Source organism: Emydura macquarii, unplaced genomic scaffold (assembly GCF_026122565.2).
Source record: "Emydura macquarii macquarii isolate MOO-44397 ecotype Brisbane River unplaced genomic scaffold, CSIRO-AGI_Emac_v2 contig_1451, whole genome shotgun sequence".
Classification (NCBI taxonomy): Eukaryota; Metazoa; Chordata; order Testudines; family Chelidae; genus Emydura; species Emydura macquarii.
Window position 1 is genome coordinate 13,959,416 of NW_027131588.1, and position 17,392 is coordinate 13,976,807.

At 43.5% G+C, this 17,392-nt stretch overlaps 2 protein-coding genes across 5 annotated transcripts in view; one reads left to right on the forward strand and one right to left on the reverse strand.

Moving 5' to 3' along the window:
* The window catches only part of ACO1 (aconitase 1), a 47,102-nt gene extending 37,234 nt beyond the window's left edge, over nt 1-9,868 (forward strand). For 3 of the 4 annotated variants that reach the window (XM_067553197.1, XM_067553196.1, XM_067553198.1), the window contains 7 exons: nt 355-479; nt 1,485-1,589; nt 3,290-3,432; nt 4,954-5,101; nt 6,044-6,166; nt 7,786-7,971; nt 9,049-9,868. In XM_067553197.1, coding sequence (XP_067409298.1) covers nt 355-479; nt 1,485-1,589; nt 3,290-3,432; nt 4,954-5,101; nt 6,044-6,166; nt 7,786-7,971; nt 9,049-9,162 — 944 coding nt within the window. In that variant the 3' untranslated portion in view covers nt 9,163-9,868. Of the gene's footprint in view, nt 1-354; nt 480-1,484; nt 1,590-3,289; nt 3,433-4,953; nt 5,102-6,043; nt 6,167-7,257; nt 7,369-7,785; nt 7,972-9,048 lie in introns of those variants that run through there. The other variant, XM_067553199.1, reaches the window with a different exon arrangement.
* A 1,273-nt stretch (nt 9,869-11,141) lies between these two features.
* RIGI (RNA sensor RIG-I) overlaps nt 11,142-17,392 on the reverse strand; it is a 31,131-nt gene continuing 24,880 nt past the window's right edge. Inside the window, exons 16-18 of the mRNA XM_067553195.1 lie at nt 15,577-15,728; nt 13,909-14,055; nt 11,142-12,051 (exon numbers count right to left, since the gene is read on the reverse strand). Coding sequence (XP_067409296.1) covers nt 11,743-12,051; nt 13,909-14,055; nt 15,577-15,728 — 608 coding nt within the window. The 3' untranslated portion in view covers nt 11,142-11,742. The remainder of the gene's footprint in view (nt 12,052-13,908; nt 14,056-15,576; nt 15,729-17,392) is intronic.

Genomic DNA, 17,392 nt, shown 5'->3' on the forward strand with positions numbered 1-17,392 from the left:
TGAGTGAAGCTTGTTTGTGGGAATATTGGGTGGTGGGCCTCTGCAGGCTCTGGGTGATGTGGCAGGGCAGACCTGGAGGACACCTGCTTTGCACAGAATCTCCTGCCACCCCTGCCAGAAAATACCAATGGGAGTTCATCCTGATAATGTCGTCGTCAACTTCCACAAGATCCCAGTCCACAGGGTCAAACCCTGGTAGGTGGATCCTAGCCCAGGCTGGAAGGTAAAGGCCACACAGCCCCTGAGTGTTGGAGTGCAGTAGAGAATAATGGGCATGAACAGCACTGAAATAGGGTCACTTTTTTGAGTGGAATGTCTGTACGCACACTTCAAGTGTATTGTGGTTTCTTACAGGAGTTGATGCAAAAGGGAAGAAGATTTTTCTAAAAGACATCTGGCCAACAAGAGATGAGATCCAGGCCATTGAACGTCAGTATGTCATTCCAGGGATGTTTAAAGAAGTCTACCAGAAAATAGAGGTGAATCACTTATCTAGTGTAACATGTTAATTGACTTGTGTATTTCAGCAAGAATAGCCTCTGCAGCTGTTTCGTAAGGCCTTCCTGATAATGAAGTATACCAGGGTGGCCAAACTTACTGATTCCCCCTGAAATCACCCCCCTCTCCCTCCCCGCTGGGCAGAATCCTCTAGGCTCACCACCCTGCAGCAGGGCAGAAGCTCTGAGCTCCCTATCCCAGTCTGGAAGAGTTTGGAAGCCACACTTTAACTGTAAAAGAGCCTCATGCACTCATGAGCCATAGTTTGGCCACCCCGATGTATATTTTTCCCCCTGACCCTGTTGCTGCTGTTAAAAGTAGGAATTTTAACATTAGAGTGGCATGTAACTGGCTAATTCCAATAGATTAAATGGTTGTCACCTCTGGTCCATACCCTGGAAAACTGTTCCGGGGTGCTTTGCTTCCTGAAATACTGTAGATGGTGTCGCGCTCTCTCTTGCCCCAGGATTCTGTTAGAAAGTGAGATGCTCCAGCTCAGTAGGTATTTCCGGCTGAAGGACAAGTGGCTTGTCGTACTTCATTGACTGTTAATATCAAAACAAGAAAACATGCATTAGCAGTACTTTGCTACCTTCATGGGGGTATTGAGGCTTAATTCGCTAATTCTTTGAATGTGTTTTGAGATTCTCTGATGGAAAGCCCTGTAGAACAGCAACGTATTATCAGTGTGTGTATAATGTGTGTGTGTATAGTGTGTGTGTGTACTGTATTATAGGCAATGGCCAGCTGGAGGAGCAATTTCTCAGTTTGTAATTAAGTGAAGGTGTGAAGTTATTTGCATCAGTTCTCTAGATGATAGCACCGAAACATGCAATTGCACGTTGTTGTAATAAGCTTTTCCACCCACATTTAAGAGCACGAAGGGGAACGTTTTCAAAAGTGCCCAAGTTCCATTTTTAAAAGTGTTTCAGTCTCCGAAGTCACTTGAGTACTTTGAAAATGTAATGCAGGTTTCTGTTTTTCAGACAGTAAACGAATCCTGGAATGCCTTAGACGCTCCATCAGATAAACTGTATACTTGGAATCCCAAATCTACATACATTAAATCACCCCCTTTCTTTGAGAACCTGGTAGGTATTTCTCTTCCCCCGGTTCCAAAGGATTTTCTGTTCACTTCCAGGGCAGTTACACTGTGGTCAGGGCCAAATTCTGCTGTCAACGTGGTGTATAGTTGGAGTAATCCACTGATGTGAATAACTTATTCTTTTTCGAGTGCTTACTCATGTCGATTCCCAGTAGGTGTATGCCCGCCACATGAACCGTGGCTAGAAGGTTTTTCCCATAGGGGTATCCAAAGGGTTGGATCTGGTGCGTACCAGAGTCGTGCCCTCAAGGTGCCATATATAGAGCCCTGCCCATTCCCCCCCCCCCCCCCCCCCCCCCGTCAGTTCCTTCTTACTACCTGTGATGGTTGCTGGAACATCATTCCCTCTTGCTCTGCAAGCTCTTCCCCAGTGGATTTTTTCTTATGTACCTGTAAATAGTTAGGGTTTAGCGTTAGTAGTAATAATTCATGGATTAGTTAGGATCCTGCTCACTGGGTTTTTTTCTCCCTCTTTCCCTGTCTCCCGGCTTTAAGCCTTGTGTGGCCTGTAAGAAGCCTATGTCAAGAAACAATCTAGCATGGCAGTAGTCTCCACGTTCCTGCAGAAGGTGCAAGTCTATCCTTACCTTGACGACTGGCTAGTCAAGGGAGGCACCAGGGCGCAGATGGAGGTAGACGTGAACTTGATAAGGTCAACGTTGGACAGTCTGGGGCTGTCGGTCAACGAGCAGAAATTGACTCTCACGCCCACTCAGAGGATAGAATTCATTGAGGCGGTGTTAGACTTGGTTCAGGCCAGGCCATTCCTCCCAGAATCTCGTTTCCTGTCCCTACATGGCATCATATAGGACTTAAAGCGCTACCACATCACCACGGCTCAAAATTGCCCGAAGCTGTTGGGGCACATGGTGTCAAGCACATAGTTCTTAGGCATGGCTAGCCTCAGTGTACCATCTGGCTCGGGACCATATAGACAATTATCTCACTTTCCCCCTTGGTAAACGAGACCCTAGAGTTGGTCATGTCCCACGCAGGACATGTGCAGAAGTACTTTTCTCACCCTCACTGTGCCTAGTGACAGATGCCCCGGTGATGGGCTGGGAAGCTCATCTAAGGGAGCTCAGGACCCAAGGTTTTTGGTCTCATTCAGAACCCTTACCATTTTTTCTTCTTTAACTATTGTTCTTTGAGATGTGTTGCTCATGTCCATTTCAAGACCCCTCCATCTACCCCTCTTTTGGAATCAGCCAGTAAGAAGGAACTGAAGAGGCAGGGGGCCAGCAGGACCCTATATATGGCGCCATGAGGGTGCAACCCTACGGATACCACTAGGGGAAAAACTTGCCAGCGACTGTGCATGCGCCATGCACACACCTCCTTGTAATGGACATGAGCAACACATCTCAAAGAACAACAGTTACAGAAGATCAGTAACCGTTTTTTCCAGACTTCCACCAGTGTAACTGAGCCAAATTCTGCTCTCATAGTCCCTCAATGTGTTCTTCCCCCCTTCAAAAATAGCCCTGATCAAAATACATAAATAAATAAATACTGCAACACCATAATGAATATTCAGAGGATGAGGATTTGGTTGAAGTTTGGGTGGATTTTTTGATTGGTTTGTTTAGCTACCTTTTAGTACACCTCCCACCCTTTTCAAGGAACTCAGCAAATTCTGGGTCACTTTTGCTCTACTATTTCTTTTGCATTTTGTTTGCTTGCTAGACTTTGGAGCTTCAGCCCCCTAAATCCATAGTTGATGCCTATGTGCTGTTAAATTTGGGAGATTCTGTAACAACTGACCACATATCTCCAGCTGGGAATATAGCAAGGAACAGCCCTGCTGCTCGTTATTTAACCAACAGAGGGTGAGTCAAGTTAAATCCTTTATTTTCCTTCTCATACATTTCCTTTGTGTTCGTTCCCCCTCTTGCTCTGTAGTTCAATGATTGCACTGTGCAAATAATAGGGTTGAAATTAACATGCCTTCCCACCCTGCTGTTTGCACTACCTTGTACCTCTCGGGAACGCGTCAGAAAGAGCGTCATCTTCTACTCTCAGGACCTCCTGCCTTCCTAGGGTGGGAGTTGCTCACTTGGTATGTGATCCTCCCTTGACTTTTTGCTTCACCCTACCCAGTATGAGGTGGGTCAAGCCAGTACAGAGATAAGAAGCCATTTCCCCCTTCCAGATAATACAGCCAAATCTTGATTCCACTGAAGTCAACAGCAAAACTTCCATAGATTTCAGTGGGACCAAGATTTGACACTAAACACATTTTCTCTATAATATAGAACTCCTTCATTGGGCAGTGGAATGGCTTGAGAGCGTTGTGCTCTTGCCTGACTATTAGATGGGAGGTCTGGGGTTTTGTCTGCCATGCCTTGAGCTAATGTTGGAATCTTCTCTCAGCCCTGGCTCCCCCTTTTGTTTCATGCACAGTGCATTGTCTAATTCCTAGCCCCTCCCCCCTGAGCGGCACCAGTTTTGTTCCTGAAAACTACAAGTATGCTTACAAAAGCTATAGGTTTGTTTTTAACAAAAGCCCTTTCACCAGGTTTTGTAATGAAATGGGCTAATGTACCATAGGATACTGAATGCAGATTACTCTTGCATCGTGTTTGCAAGTCCCACTGAGATCAATTGGGTCCGAAGTCTAAAGTCCATGCACAAGTTGCAAAACAAATACAGTATGTTAAAGTAACAGTGGATGGAGTCCAGTGCAAACAGCCCTGCTCTGTGCTATGCGTCTCCATTCCTGGCTTGGTTGGAAGGAGACCTGCATGTGTTTAGTTGGGGGTCATCTGTGACTCTTATGTCTGTATAAATTAATATTCCCACATCCATCCATCCATCCTTACTGTTACCTTCTGCCCTATTTATCTGTTTGTTCTTGCGCTCTCTGGGCAGAGACTCTCTCTCTTCCACTCATTCAAATAGTGTCTTGCATAATGGGGCCCTGATTGGGACCTTCGGTTCTATTGCAACAGAAATAATTGGTGGTGGTGATTATGGGGTAGCTAATCTGAAGGGATTTCTATTGGTTCTTGTGGCTAAATGCAATCCTGGTTCCTCTTATCCTAGCACCACTGGTGTTCTTGCTTGGCGTGACCGTGCTTTGGCAGCTTCTCTGGCTAGGGTCCGGGTTACATGCACGTGCTACAGTGGGCTGTTAAGAATGGTGTTGAAATAGAAATAATGAATAGGTGGGAGCTGCTCCCATACTGTGCTGTTGGGGACCAGGTAAGCTCTTAGAGGGAGCTTTCAAAGTAACCAGTTTAAAAATATGGCTGGACCTTGCTCAAGAGGTGCCTCGTCACATCTGTTAAACTGAAGTGGTTGCATGAATTAAAAATAAAAACCGATGTCTTTTTCCCCCCCCCCAACAGCTTGACTCCTAGAGAGTTCAACTCTTATGGCTCCCGCAGAGGTAATGACGCTGTCATGGTCAGAGGAACGTTTGCAAACATTCGCTTGTCAAACAAATTCATCAGTAAGCAGGCACCACAGACCATCCACTTCCCTTCTGGAGAAACAGTGAGTGCACTGGAGGGTGTCTACCTCCAGGCACCTAGCTAGTTTGCCTGGAGGAGTTACTTTTGGTTTAAAGAAATTGAGGGCTGTTTCCTAGTTTTTCGGGTCAGATCCTCATCTAGTGTCAGCTGATGTAGCTCCAGTGACTTTAGGGGAGCTTGTTGGCTTACACCAGTTTGACCCTTCAAAATATGAGATCTCTCCCTAGAAATTACATAGCTATATCTCTGTCTGTATAGATGTGTGTATATATGGATCTGTCTGTCCAGATAATTCTGTATCTGTCTATATAGTTTTCTATAGCAGTACCTATATCTACACAGATGTCTATGTATGTATATAAAGATCTATATGTAATTTCACTATATATTTATATAGCTCTGTGTGTGTGTGTGTGTATATATATATATATGTATATTTCTAGAGATATCTCTCTATATAGAGAGGTGGAAAAATTAACTTCTTGTATGTGGAGACAGTCATTATCAGCTCTTATCCATCATAAAAACACATTTTCCAATATTATTGGCTATTTGCAGCTCTGCCACTCTCATTTATGCTCTTCTGGGCACCAGTAAAGAAACAAGACACTGTGTAGAGTGTGTGGGGAGCAAGGGTGTATACAAGTGATACTGCCACAGCTGTACATGGCCAATAACAGAGGAAGAGGTATCGCTGTTGGGATTGGACACAGCTCTTTCAGGTCAGCTGCTACAATTTCACCTGATGTTCTTGTATCCACTCACATTCTGCACAAAGCAGACTTTCATTGTGTTGTAAGCTAGCTTCGGTGCTCCAAGCTGAATTGTGCATATTTGTGATTATGGAGAAAGTGTTTGAAGTTCTTAGAACAGACTTCTGGTCAACTTGGGACTGGCAGAGCTCTTTACTTCATCCAGGGCTGTCTCCCCCCAAGGCATCTCATGTCTCTGGCATTCCTTCCAGCTTGATGTGTTCGATGCTGCTGAGCGGTACAAGCAGGCAGGTCATTCCCTGATTGTGCTGACTGGTAAGGAGTACGGCTCAGGAAGCTCCAGAGACTGGGCAGCGAAGGGCCCTTTTCTACTGGTGAGAGAATCTGTAATAAATGGAAACGTGCGGGGAGGGGAGAGGGGGGAGAAATCGGAAACACCAGTTGTTGTTCACTGTTCGTAGATCCTTGTGAGCGTCCTGTCCCCAAACTCCTCATTGAAGGTGAAGAGTAAGCTCAGAAGTAATATTCCAAGGAGTCTCTCTCACCCTCACTCCAAGTAGATCGTTACCATCACTCTTTGCCTATGCTGGTTGAGAAGGGGCTCCCTCTCGAAAACCTGTGATTTGCCTTTGAGAACAAAGCAAACCATTATATGCACATGGGAGCCTTTGCTAGTCGGAGCCATTTTGTGATACCAGCAGTTTTGTAGCCTGCAATCAGAGCTATGTACTAGAGAAGCCAGTTATCCCTACTGAGGAAACCCATCCTTACCCAGTACCCCGGATCCTGTCTCACAAGGTTGCTTTTTCACATGATGGCCACCAGCGGGCTCAAAGGGCCAGAGCTAGTGGCGTAGTGCTCAGTAAGACAAAAGTAGTTAAGGATGTTTTAGTGAATTAAAGTGCTGGCATCAATTTGAGGCTGTGACACCCCCATTACTTGTTCACAAGTATTCTGCTAACTGTATTTTTGAAAAGAGTGGTGAGCTGTGTAACACGCATGGCTTTGTCCAGAACGCCTAGCAGGAGTGCAGGGCTTGGCATTTTGATGTTTACCTGTCTTGGAAAAAAGCTGGTCATCCAGTCAGGGAATAGAAACAATAGCATATAAGTGAGGTGACCAAGTCCCACCAAAAGCAATAGACGGCATGTGACAGGTGGCTTGTAAATTGCTCCCCCACGTTATTCAGCAGAAGCTTGAGTACGATTGCTTAGGAAGAAAAATGAGGTTGGTTTGTGCATGAACCTCTACCCAATAGGGCTAAACTTGTAACTGTGACTTATTTACCATCGGTGGGGCAAGGACTAGCTTTCTGTTCTTTGTCTGGATGGCACCAAACATTGACAGGCTGTGGGCGGGGAGGAGGCCTCCCATGTGGCTATTGTAACAAATAATATGTTTTGTAAAGTAGAGCCCTGATCCCACTGGCATTGCTTGTGATGGAGTCTTGGCCGTCACTTTGCAGGAGGAAGATGGGCCTTTGGATCATTTTCCACACACGACCTTTTTCTGACAGGCTGGGTTTGAGTGAAAGTTTCTATTTCAACGGGGAGTTATTTAAAGGATCATTATGCTACGTTCGATTAACAGTGTGAATCCCCCTTTTAGTGCAGCACCTAGAAGTGGGGACATGAGCACACTCTAAACAAACAGATCTATCCACAGAACAGAGGTCATGTGTCCCACAGCACAGTCCTACTGACACTGGCTGTGTGCGTGCTGTATGTCCCTATTGCACTGCTTTTCAACAAGACAATATGACCAACACTTCCAGGGCCCCAATTTTTGGGTACCCAGCATGCAATGCCTTTAAAGGAGCCTCATTTTCAAAGTGCTGAGCACTGACCCTCTGAAGATCAGGCCCCTTTATGGTAACTCAGGGTTGGAACACAAAATCAAGACCCTTTTGCAAATCTCTGCTTGTAACTGTACAGTAATAGAGGCTATTCTAAAAGTGCAGTAAGCATAGCTGAATCTGTTTGCATTTCTCCAGGGAATCAAAGCCATCCTTGCTGAGAGCTATGAGCGTATCCACCGCAGTAACCTAGTAGGAATGGGAGTGATTCCCCTGCAGTATCTACCTGGAGAGGATGCTGAGACTCTAGGTCTCACGGGACGGGAACGTTACACAATTCTCATTCCTGAAGAACTTGCACCAAGGATGAAAGTCCAGATCAAGGTAATCAGGAGCCTGGGGCTTGGCTTTTCAAAAGCAGCTCTGAGTTAGCAGCCCAACTCCCCCTTAAACTCATTGTCTCGCCTTCCACTATTTTTGGTCCAGCCCCTGCTATCGTGTAAAGCTGAGTGTTGTGTGGGTGACAGCTTTGTACAGAGACGTGGTGTGGCAAAAAGTGAAATCCACAAATAGTACTTCATGCAACTACTCAACACTGATGTAATCCAGTGAATACTAAGTTTGACTTCCTCCTCCTATCAACTGCATACATTGCACAACGCAGCCGAAGTGTAAGGATTAAATACACTAGGTCGAAACAAAAGACCGTGAGAACATATCAGAACATTTTTAGATGAGATTTTCAAAGGACCCCACCACTTTCGCCATTGTGTAGTGTTCAAAATAGTCAACAAGTCTAGCTACATTTAAGATGCTGAAAGTAAGTAGGAGATGACTTAATTAAAAAAAAAATACTGCAAGGGCAGAACTACAAATCCCAGTGCATCACTTAATGCATTTAAAACTATGTATATATCTTGATCCACAAAACGTGTGCACCGACTGGAAATGCTGAGCTTGGACAGTTTTAAGTGTAGAAACACTGACTGGAAAATTAACTGATCTTTTTTCCTGGTTTCCTGTCCTGTCTCATTGCCAACAACACAAGCACAGAAAATCAGAGCCTGCAAAAGGTTATTTTTGCCATGTTACTGACGCACAGAATTTAGAAACATTAAATAGTTGTACACAGATGCACAGTTAAGAACCACTTTAAGGGATACAAACTTTCATGCTTCAAGTCAACCATTAGTGACTAGAGTAAGATAGAAATTTTATCTAGCATAAGTTATTCCATTTCTGACTTATTGGGGTTTTATATCTGGCTCTGACTGTGATGTTTCAGCAGCTGCACATTACTGATTGCTTAATGTTTGTTGTTGCTAAAGTATGGCCTCCAGTTCTCTGTGGGAAATAATCTTCATTTCACTAGCAGATCCTGTTGCACTTAGAACACCTACAGAAGGAGTCACTCAGAAAGCAAGGTGTACTCTGCTAATGTGCTGTCTCTAATCCCCACAGCTGGATACGGGGAAAACCTTCCAAGCCATCATGAGGTTTGACACGGATGTAGAGCTCACTTACTTCCACAATGGGGGCATCCTGAACTACATGATCCGTAAAATGACGTCCTAAGTAAGGCAACAGCAAGCAAATGTCCAGTTAGAAACCTGCCTTTGAATGCCCAATAATCACAGAACTTAGAAGTGTAAACCATGAAATCAGTCGTCTCTTTGTGGACTGTATTACCCAGGGGCTTGTTTACACAGGTAAAATGTTTGGTTTCCTGACAATCATTTATTTTTCCCCATTAAATACCTTTTATTGTATGGGGGCTGGATTGACTATTCTAGTGTGGGTGATGCAGAAAGTAGATCTGTAAACACTTACTGTTCTGTGACAACTGCTGATGGTTCATTTAAGTTTGACAGACACAGCACTATGCTCCTTTCAGCTTTCTAGAAACTGACAGGGCACATAGATTTTTTTTAACCTCTTCATTATGGGTTAAATGTCAGATGTTGACTCCTTCCTTTTCTTCCTCTTTAAACAGCAGTTAATCAGAATCCCTCTTTGAGAGGCTAATGCTGAAATTAGTAAATTGCTTCGCTCTTTCTGAACTACACAATGTGAACTCTTCCTTTAGGAACATCTTCTCTAAAAGCATTAGTCTGTGTTGCGAGTGTGGACCTCTTTTGGGGACAAATTTCTAACACGAGATTAAATCTATTTTCAAAAAAGTTTGACCATCGCATTGGACTTTCTTTGCATACTGATTTATCTTCAACACGAGGGGCTATAGGATGTTTGAGAAGTAGAGTTTGATGATGTGGTTCTTCAGTGTCCAACCTACAAAAGTATTACAGGGAAGGAGTAACTACTGCACTATTTTGTAATGCTAGTATTGCTTGAGGAATATAATTTGTGGCTCTCTGAAGACTCATTTTGGTTCTAAATAACCGTGTCCATTGCCTATACACAACCTCACGAGGCCTTGCTGCATACATACACACTGGTTTGTAAATGGCTTTCAAAATGTGGAACATAGTAAGTGCTACTACAGGACTCCTGCCATTTTACCACTATTACCATTTAACTACGCTTTGGGGAGTGAAGGCTTCCATAGATTTTTAGAGCCGTAACGAGGGACACTTGTGATCATCCAGTCTGACCTGCACAACACAGGCCCTATGGTTTCATGGAGTAACTCCAAATCAGAAGTTATAGGCTGCACACAGAATTAGAGCATCTTTATCCTACTATGAAGACAAACCCACTGTGCACTAATTGGTCTGTGCAGACAGTGCTGCTATGCACTAAAGGATCCATAGGGCCCTTTAATGTAGTACCAGTTCTAACTATGGTTTAACAAAGGTTATGTCAGAAGTAGGTACAGGAAACGTTGGCTTTTATGAATGGGAACTTTCTAATATCCTAAAGCAGGAAAGTAATGGCATAATAGTGGAAACAGTAGAACACTCAATACTTCAACTCTTGCTGCAGGAAGCAACCAGTGTGTGAAAAGACTGTTTAATTAGACTTCCCTTAAAGTTATTGTATCTAAAGGCAGCTGTGTTCATTAGGAATTGAGAGCAATACTAGTACTGTACTAGATAACTAGTACAGCAAGCTTGATTGTTGAACAGCGTGCCACACACTGCTATGGAGAAAGTTTCCCACCTAAAGTAAGTTGCTTAATTTGAAAACAAAGGAACTCTAACTGCAACATAACAAAGAGGGATAAGAACTGGATTTCATTTGTCTAATGCGAGCGAAGAAGCTAACCTCTTGAAGGTATAAGGGGAGATTGGCCACCCAGTATGAGATTAAGCAGCAGGATTTGCACAGGAGGTAAGTGGCTTTTGTTAAAGAGTTTCTGAACAGGATTTTTTTTAAAGTGGTTTGTTCAGATGAAAACAAAATTATCCAGCCCTTCTCATAAAACACTAAATTAGGAAGCAATTAGGTATAGTCTTTAAATCTGGAAAGTTTAATCTGGTTTAAACCTGACTTCATTTTATTACTGTGAATGAACCACTCTGCCTTGCATTGCACCTGTAAATAACTCTATATCCTAGTATAAATGAAGTTTGGAGGCAAATTGTACAAACAGATCTGGGAAAGAGAAAATTTAATGGGTTCTGGCTACATGGTTTACATAAAGTGCATCATAAAGCAGCTACTACAGATAAACCCAATCAACTTCAACTGTTCAGTTGTAGAATTCCACCTAAACATTTTTGTTTTACACACACTACACAAGTAACTATTTCACAGAGGTGAAGACTTAACTAAGCATGCAGTCAGAATACACAGAGTGGTGTTGAGTCTATTAGAGGTAAGAAATATTTGTTTCCTCTTGGTTATTTAACCAATGACAGATTATTTAGGTAACAGGAGGGCATGCAGCTTTTGGCCATGCTTGTCTGTCTTTTAAACCAATTTATGGGCAAAAAATCCACCTATGGCATGAAACACAATAGTTCCTAAAGCATGATTAGTCTTCATCAACCGAGAGCTTTGAGTACAAAATTTAACAGTCATAATATTAGAAATTAACACAGACTGCAGGGACCTCTTTAAGCAAATGCTGTAGTTTGCCCATTCTGCATATAATCAGATTGACACTTTAGGTAGAAAGATGCATTTGTGTACTTTGAAATAGCTCACCCAGTACTTGTGCTTACAGCAGGAAGGGGGTGAACCAGTTCTTAGTTACTCTGCTGCACAGGACATTTCATTAATGTCAAATTCCTTCATTGCAAAATCCACATCTCTCCATTTCCGGAAAACTGAGAGTTTCCCAGATGTGATGTCCTTCACCACAAAGCTTTCAATTTTGATTATTGGGAGGTCATCAAATGTTTTGTACCTCACTGTGATTCCCCAGTCATGCTGGCACTTGGACTCCTGGCAGTACATTTTACATTTCTTCTCAAAACCGTCATAGCAGTTTGGTTTTTTGTGAGGCTTTGTTAGAAAACGTTCCTTAAACAGGGGATCTAAGACAGTGTGGTGAGATTCCTAAAATGACAGTAAAAAAAAAAAATCAGATGCAGCTTAACACCAGAAATATAATTCCTAATTGTTTCTTTAAATTCCATTTGTTGGCCTTCATACTTGAGTACCTGTCAGAGAATCCCATAGTTTTACCATCATCACAGCCTACTTATCAGCAGTATTTGGGCAAGTATTCTATCTACCTGACACAGGAGCTACTAGGATAGGCATTTTCAAAAAGGGCCAGCTAAGTTGGGGTGCCTGCATGGAGACATTTTAAGGGCTAGAGTTACCTGTAGCTCCCACATCTTAAATGAGGAGTTGTACATACACTTAAGCAAGGGAGTTCTGCCTCTGTACTTGCCTTATTCTTCTATATAAAATAGCTTGAATTGCAGTAGCTTTTTTTGGAAAAGGAAATTCCCTTTCCAAAAAAAAAGTCCTGTAGAGGACATTAAGGTCACTCATTCCCCTTCTCACAAGAACATTAAAATTACATTTGGTTTTAGAAGGCTTTATTAAGTCTCAGCTAGGAAAATACTTGTCTTCTCTTATAAAACTCCTATTAGAACCTCAGCTCTAGTTGAATCTTTCCTTGTGTTCTACAATGCACGCCAGTTCACTGCTGGCCTTACACGTGTAAGAATGACTGAAAAAGCCCTGTGTTCCATAAGCCCCAATGTAGGTTATTGTCTCAGTGGGGAGCAGAAACGCCATCATGGAGTTCACAGCTCCACAGCTCCCTCTTTATGGTGCTGGTGGGGCAAGGTCTGAACCATAACCCCACAGAACCCTGTCATCTCCCTGCTGGTTCCTGCCTCCATGCCTCTCTGCTACTGGAACACACGTAATAAAGAAATAGCTCATGCTTCTCTTTGATTTCTGATGGCCTAAGCATGTAAAGGTGGGTGGCGGCAGTGATCACAGCATAAGTGAGACTGCAATTCTGTAGTGGGGAGTTTTTTAAACAAGGAGCGGTGGGTCATTTAGTAGTACTGGGCCCCCACCAGTTTGAAAATTCCTAATGCTGGGGAAACCCAACACCAATGCTTCAACTTCCCTGTCATCTCCTGTTGGAGTGCTGCCCCAGTGACTGCCAACAGCTAGGGGAGCAGAGCATGATTGAGACCCTCGGCCACATCACTCTGCACAGCAGCAGTTCTAACAAAGCAAAACCAATATGAAACTGCATAAGGAATGAGATGGAAAATAATCCTAAAAAGGTTAGTCTATAAAGCAATGCTACATCATCCCCTGGAATGCTGTGCTCTGTACCACTCAATCTCAAAAGATACAGAGCAGAAAGAAGGGGTTCAGATATGGGTGATGAAAGTTATGAGGCTGGGAGGGACTTCCATATGAGAAGTGATTGAAAAGATCACAACTGTTTATTTTAGAGAGGAGATGAATAAAAAAGCACCATGATATAGAGCTGTATAAAATATTGAATAGTATAGAGAAAGTAAACTCTGCAGTCCTATATAGCCTCTGTCACGATACAAGAACAAGGAGACAGCCAATGAAACTGAAAGGCAATACACTGATATTTTTTTTCCCCCTACAACGCATAACTAACCCATGGAAATCATCACCTCAATAGTAACCTGTAGCAAAACTTAGCAGGATTTTTAAAAAGAGGGAACCTGTGGATGGAAAGTGAACATCCCGTTATATTAAGGCCAGGTCTACGCTGGCGGCAGATTCCAGCAGCAGGCAATGGGAGAGACAAGTAATTTGTTTATCTCCCGTCGACTTCTAACGTCTACTTACCGTGGCATCTTCACTTCACTGCGCCAACAGGAAATGCCCTCCCATCGACAGCTGGTAATCTGAACTATTTGCATAGCATAACATTCACAGATTCCTACACAGTACACTTACCATTATAACTCTGATGTCATCTGTCTCGCAGACGAACGCTTTGCACTTCGCACAGAGCAATTTTTTATTGCCCCCCAATAGCTTTTGTTTTTTTTCTCTCTTTCTGGAATCTCGCATGGTCTTTTCCGTGTTTTGCAGGTCACAGATCTAAAAACCAAAGCGTTAGAAACAAAGGTAGGTTATGATCTTCAAAAAAAACACTGAGGGCCAAATGCCCAGCTGATATTGATCTATCTCGCTCCTGTTAAGTCAATGGAACTATGCTGATTGTGGCCCAGGTTCTGAAAATAGAAGTCCTGGTGAAATTCAAACTCCTCTCTACTATTCATTTGAAAACGTGACTGAGTCTCTCAAGTCTAATAACTCTCTCCAAAGCAGCACACCCCTATTCTTTTCAAAATGGCCAACTCCAGTTATCCCCCTGCAGAAGAACTGCTGTAGAAGTGGATGGGCAGCCTGACACCCAGTTCTTGAACAAAGTCTCTTTTCAGCAGAAAGATGAAGCCAGCACCTGTCTCAGGTCAGTGAAGAGCAGCTGGGAAAAAAAAAATCACTACTGAGCATGCTCAGGACTGGACATGAAGATTTTTGCAGAGCCTAACGAAGCTTCAGAGCTTTGACATCACAGTGCTCACGACAATGCAACGCTACAGCACGGGCCCAGATCCTCAGCGGCTGTACCGCGACACAGCCGCACAGACAGTGTTAGACACCTGCTGCTTTTCACCTCTGCAGGGGCTGCAGGTAAGCCAGGCTCAAAGTGAAGTTTGGCACTGAAATCAACGGAGCTTTGCTGAGCCTGGCCTGCAGGCTGCTCCTGGAACAATTTGCATGAAGGAGAGCATACCTCTCACCTCCAGCCTGGGGGCTTTTTTGGTTGTAAGAACTGGCTCACACCCCCAGCATACTTATAAAGCCCGTGGTTTATGTGCGTGTTAAATACTGTCTGGATGAGGCTGGCTTGCAGCGTGCTTAAACACCATTCCAGTGCCAGTGTGGATGGAGGTGACTGGCATAATCTCCCGCATTAAAGAGCCATCCTCCTACAGTCACAGCTGCTCAGCGCTGCTCCTTTGAAATCTCCCAGAATCCACTGCTTCAGGGCTACTGCAACTGAAACACTTAGGAAACTGCTAGTGTAGAGCCAGAGCAAATCTGGAATGGTTCAGAACATGAATCAGAACACCCCGTGTGGACACAATGAACTGCCTGGTCTGAAACTGGTTTCTGTCATAAACTCAATTAGAAATTTCATCAGTGCTAAGGAGCCCACCCACAGTCCCATGCAGAGGTGCTAATATACCGTACTGAACGCCTGCAACATAAGAACATCCACATATTTCTATGCAAACAGATGGCTCTAACACTCACTCTGACCACTGACCACCAATGCTTCACAGCTGCCACTGGGGGGTGAAAAAGCATCACACAGCAATGCTGCACAATGGATTAGCACATACATGGGGAAATTAACCCCTCCCACAACTCCCCAGTGCACAGGTTCAACACAAGGCCCTAAGTGGCGCACAGGCCTTGTGCCTTGTCTGTGCATGGGGGGAATTTCAGCCTAAGTGAATACGCGGTGTGGCTGAAAGAGCCCCGTGGTGATGGCCAATGAAGGTTCTGTCTCTGAATTGGGGCATGCAGAATGGTGGCAACCAGACCCACCTTCCTTGCGAACTGTTCTTCATCCCACTTCTGCAGCTGCGCGATGGCTTTGTTCATCATCTCCTCCCTATACATATTGTTTCTCTCATTCTCAATCACTTCGCTTTTGCTTGTCACAAGGATGCACTTGCTGTCTTTTGCCCTTCCACGACCTGGGGATGACAGTCAGCCCTTTTATAACTAACTTATCTAGAGAGAACAGAGCAAAACAGCGGACATGCAGTGCCACAAAGCCTGGGCCACAATGCCGGCATGGGGACATTGGAAGCATTATGCTTTTGCATGGCGCCTCGTGGCCCTTGCCCAGTCCCAAATTCAAGCAACTACACATGTTAGAAAAGCCTCCCAGTTCAGGTTCACCGGGCCCACGCCCCCTCAATCCAAAAAAGCATCCAAAGACTACATCCCATTTTATACGAGCTCTCTATCAGTCTGTAGTGTGTTGCACACTTATGCCTGAGGCCTTTTCTTTAGATGTGATTAGCTTAGACATTTTGTGGCCAGAAACCACTGTATATTATCTCACTGGTTTCTTTTAGAAAAATCCCTAAGGGTAGGTGAGGGATGTTCATCTCAGTCTTGTTCATTAGTTCTCTCTCCTGTTGTCGGATTACCATCAAAAAAATGCAATAAGAAATATAGCAATCAAAAACTGAATATTGACAGTAGGAGATACCATTAAGGGAAAGTCTCTTCACTATTTATTTTTTCCAATGCTTAGCACAATGCAGCCCTGATTGCAATTGGTCTCTGACTCTACTGTGATACAAACACACAGGATTCTCATGTCATATAGTTTTTAAAAGGTTTTTGTTAAAACTAACCATTACTCACGTTTAGTTCAAGTTCCAGAAATTATTTTAAGTGGAGTTAATCTGCCCAACTTCTTTTTTTCAGGTATTTACAATGGTACTTGTTGTGAGAGAGATGTTTTTCCTTCAAACACTTTAAGCCTCTAATTTTGAGGTAATTATTTAATACAGAAATAACTACCAATAAAACCATGCCATTGAGTGTTTGACACCAACCCCAAAAACCAGGAAAATGAGAACACGGGCTCACTCAACGAAAGGCCAATATAAAATGAGTAAAATAACCATTTCACATCAGTACTGAATTTCATAGCTTGACTACATGCTCAGATCACAGAATTAAATAGTGCAGATTAATTTTTAAAAGGCCTGGGTAATTTTATGATCATTTTCACTTTTGTAGCGGAGTGTAAAATCCGCATGTAGAGTATGACCAGCCCCCTCTTGTGGCTGGACTACATAGAGGTTTATGAGCACTAATTCTTTGCATGAATAGCGTCTTTTAGTTTAGGCAGTAGATACTCATTTTTAAATCCATGTTCAAGCCACACTTCCAATAATCCAGCTGATAGCACTACGTTACACAAAGTTTAGGAACAGATTGTGCCCATATGCAAGGAACTGTGTACAGGGGCCAAGCAACTTTGCAGGCCTCCCCCTTGAAAGAGTTTCTTCTGAATTCTCCATGGGGGCATGTTTTGCAGTATGTCCAATTGCACGTGGGGTTAAATTGTTCTTCTGTCTATATTTCTATTTACTTGCATGCACAAATGCACACGTAAGAGATATTCCTTGATATTCCTGTTGTGTGATGTGTGCGTGATGTGGTGTGTATAATTTACTTACACACACACCCATCCCTTTATCAATAATGGTGCTCTGTCCTGGGTCAAGTGACATCAAGACATGTCCTGACCCTTCATTCATCTGAAAGCACTCAGAGGCAGAAATAAGAGTAAGACACACACACAAAACCTAAAGTAAATGGGACAGACAGTCAGAGG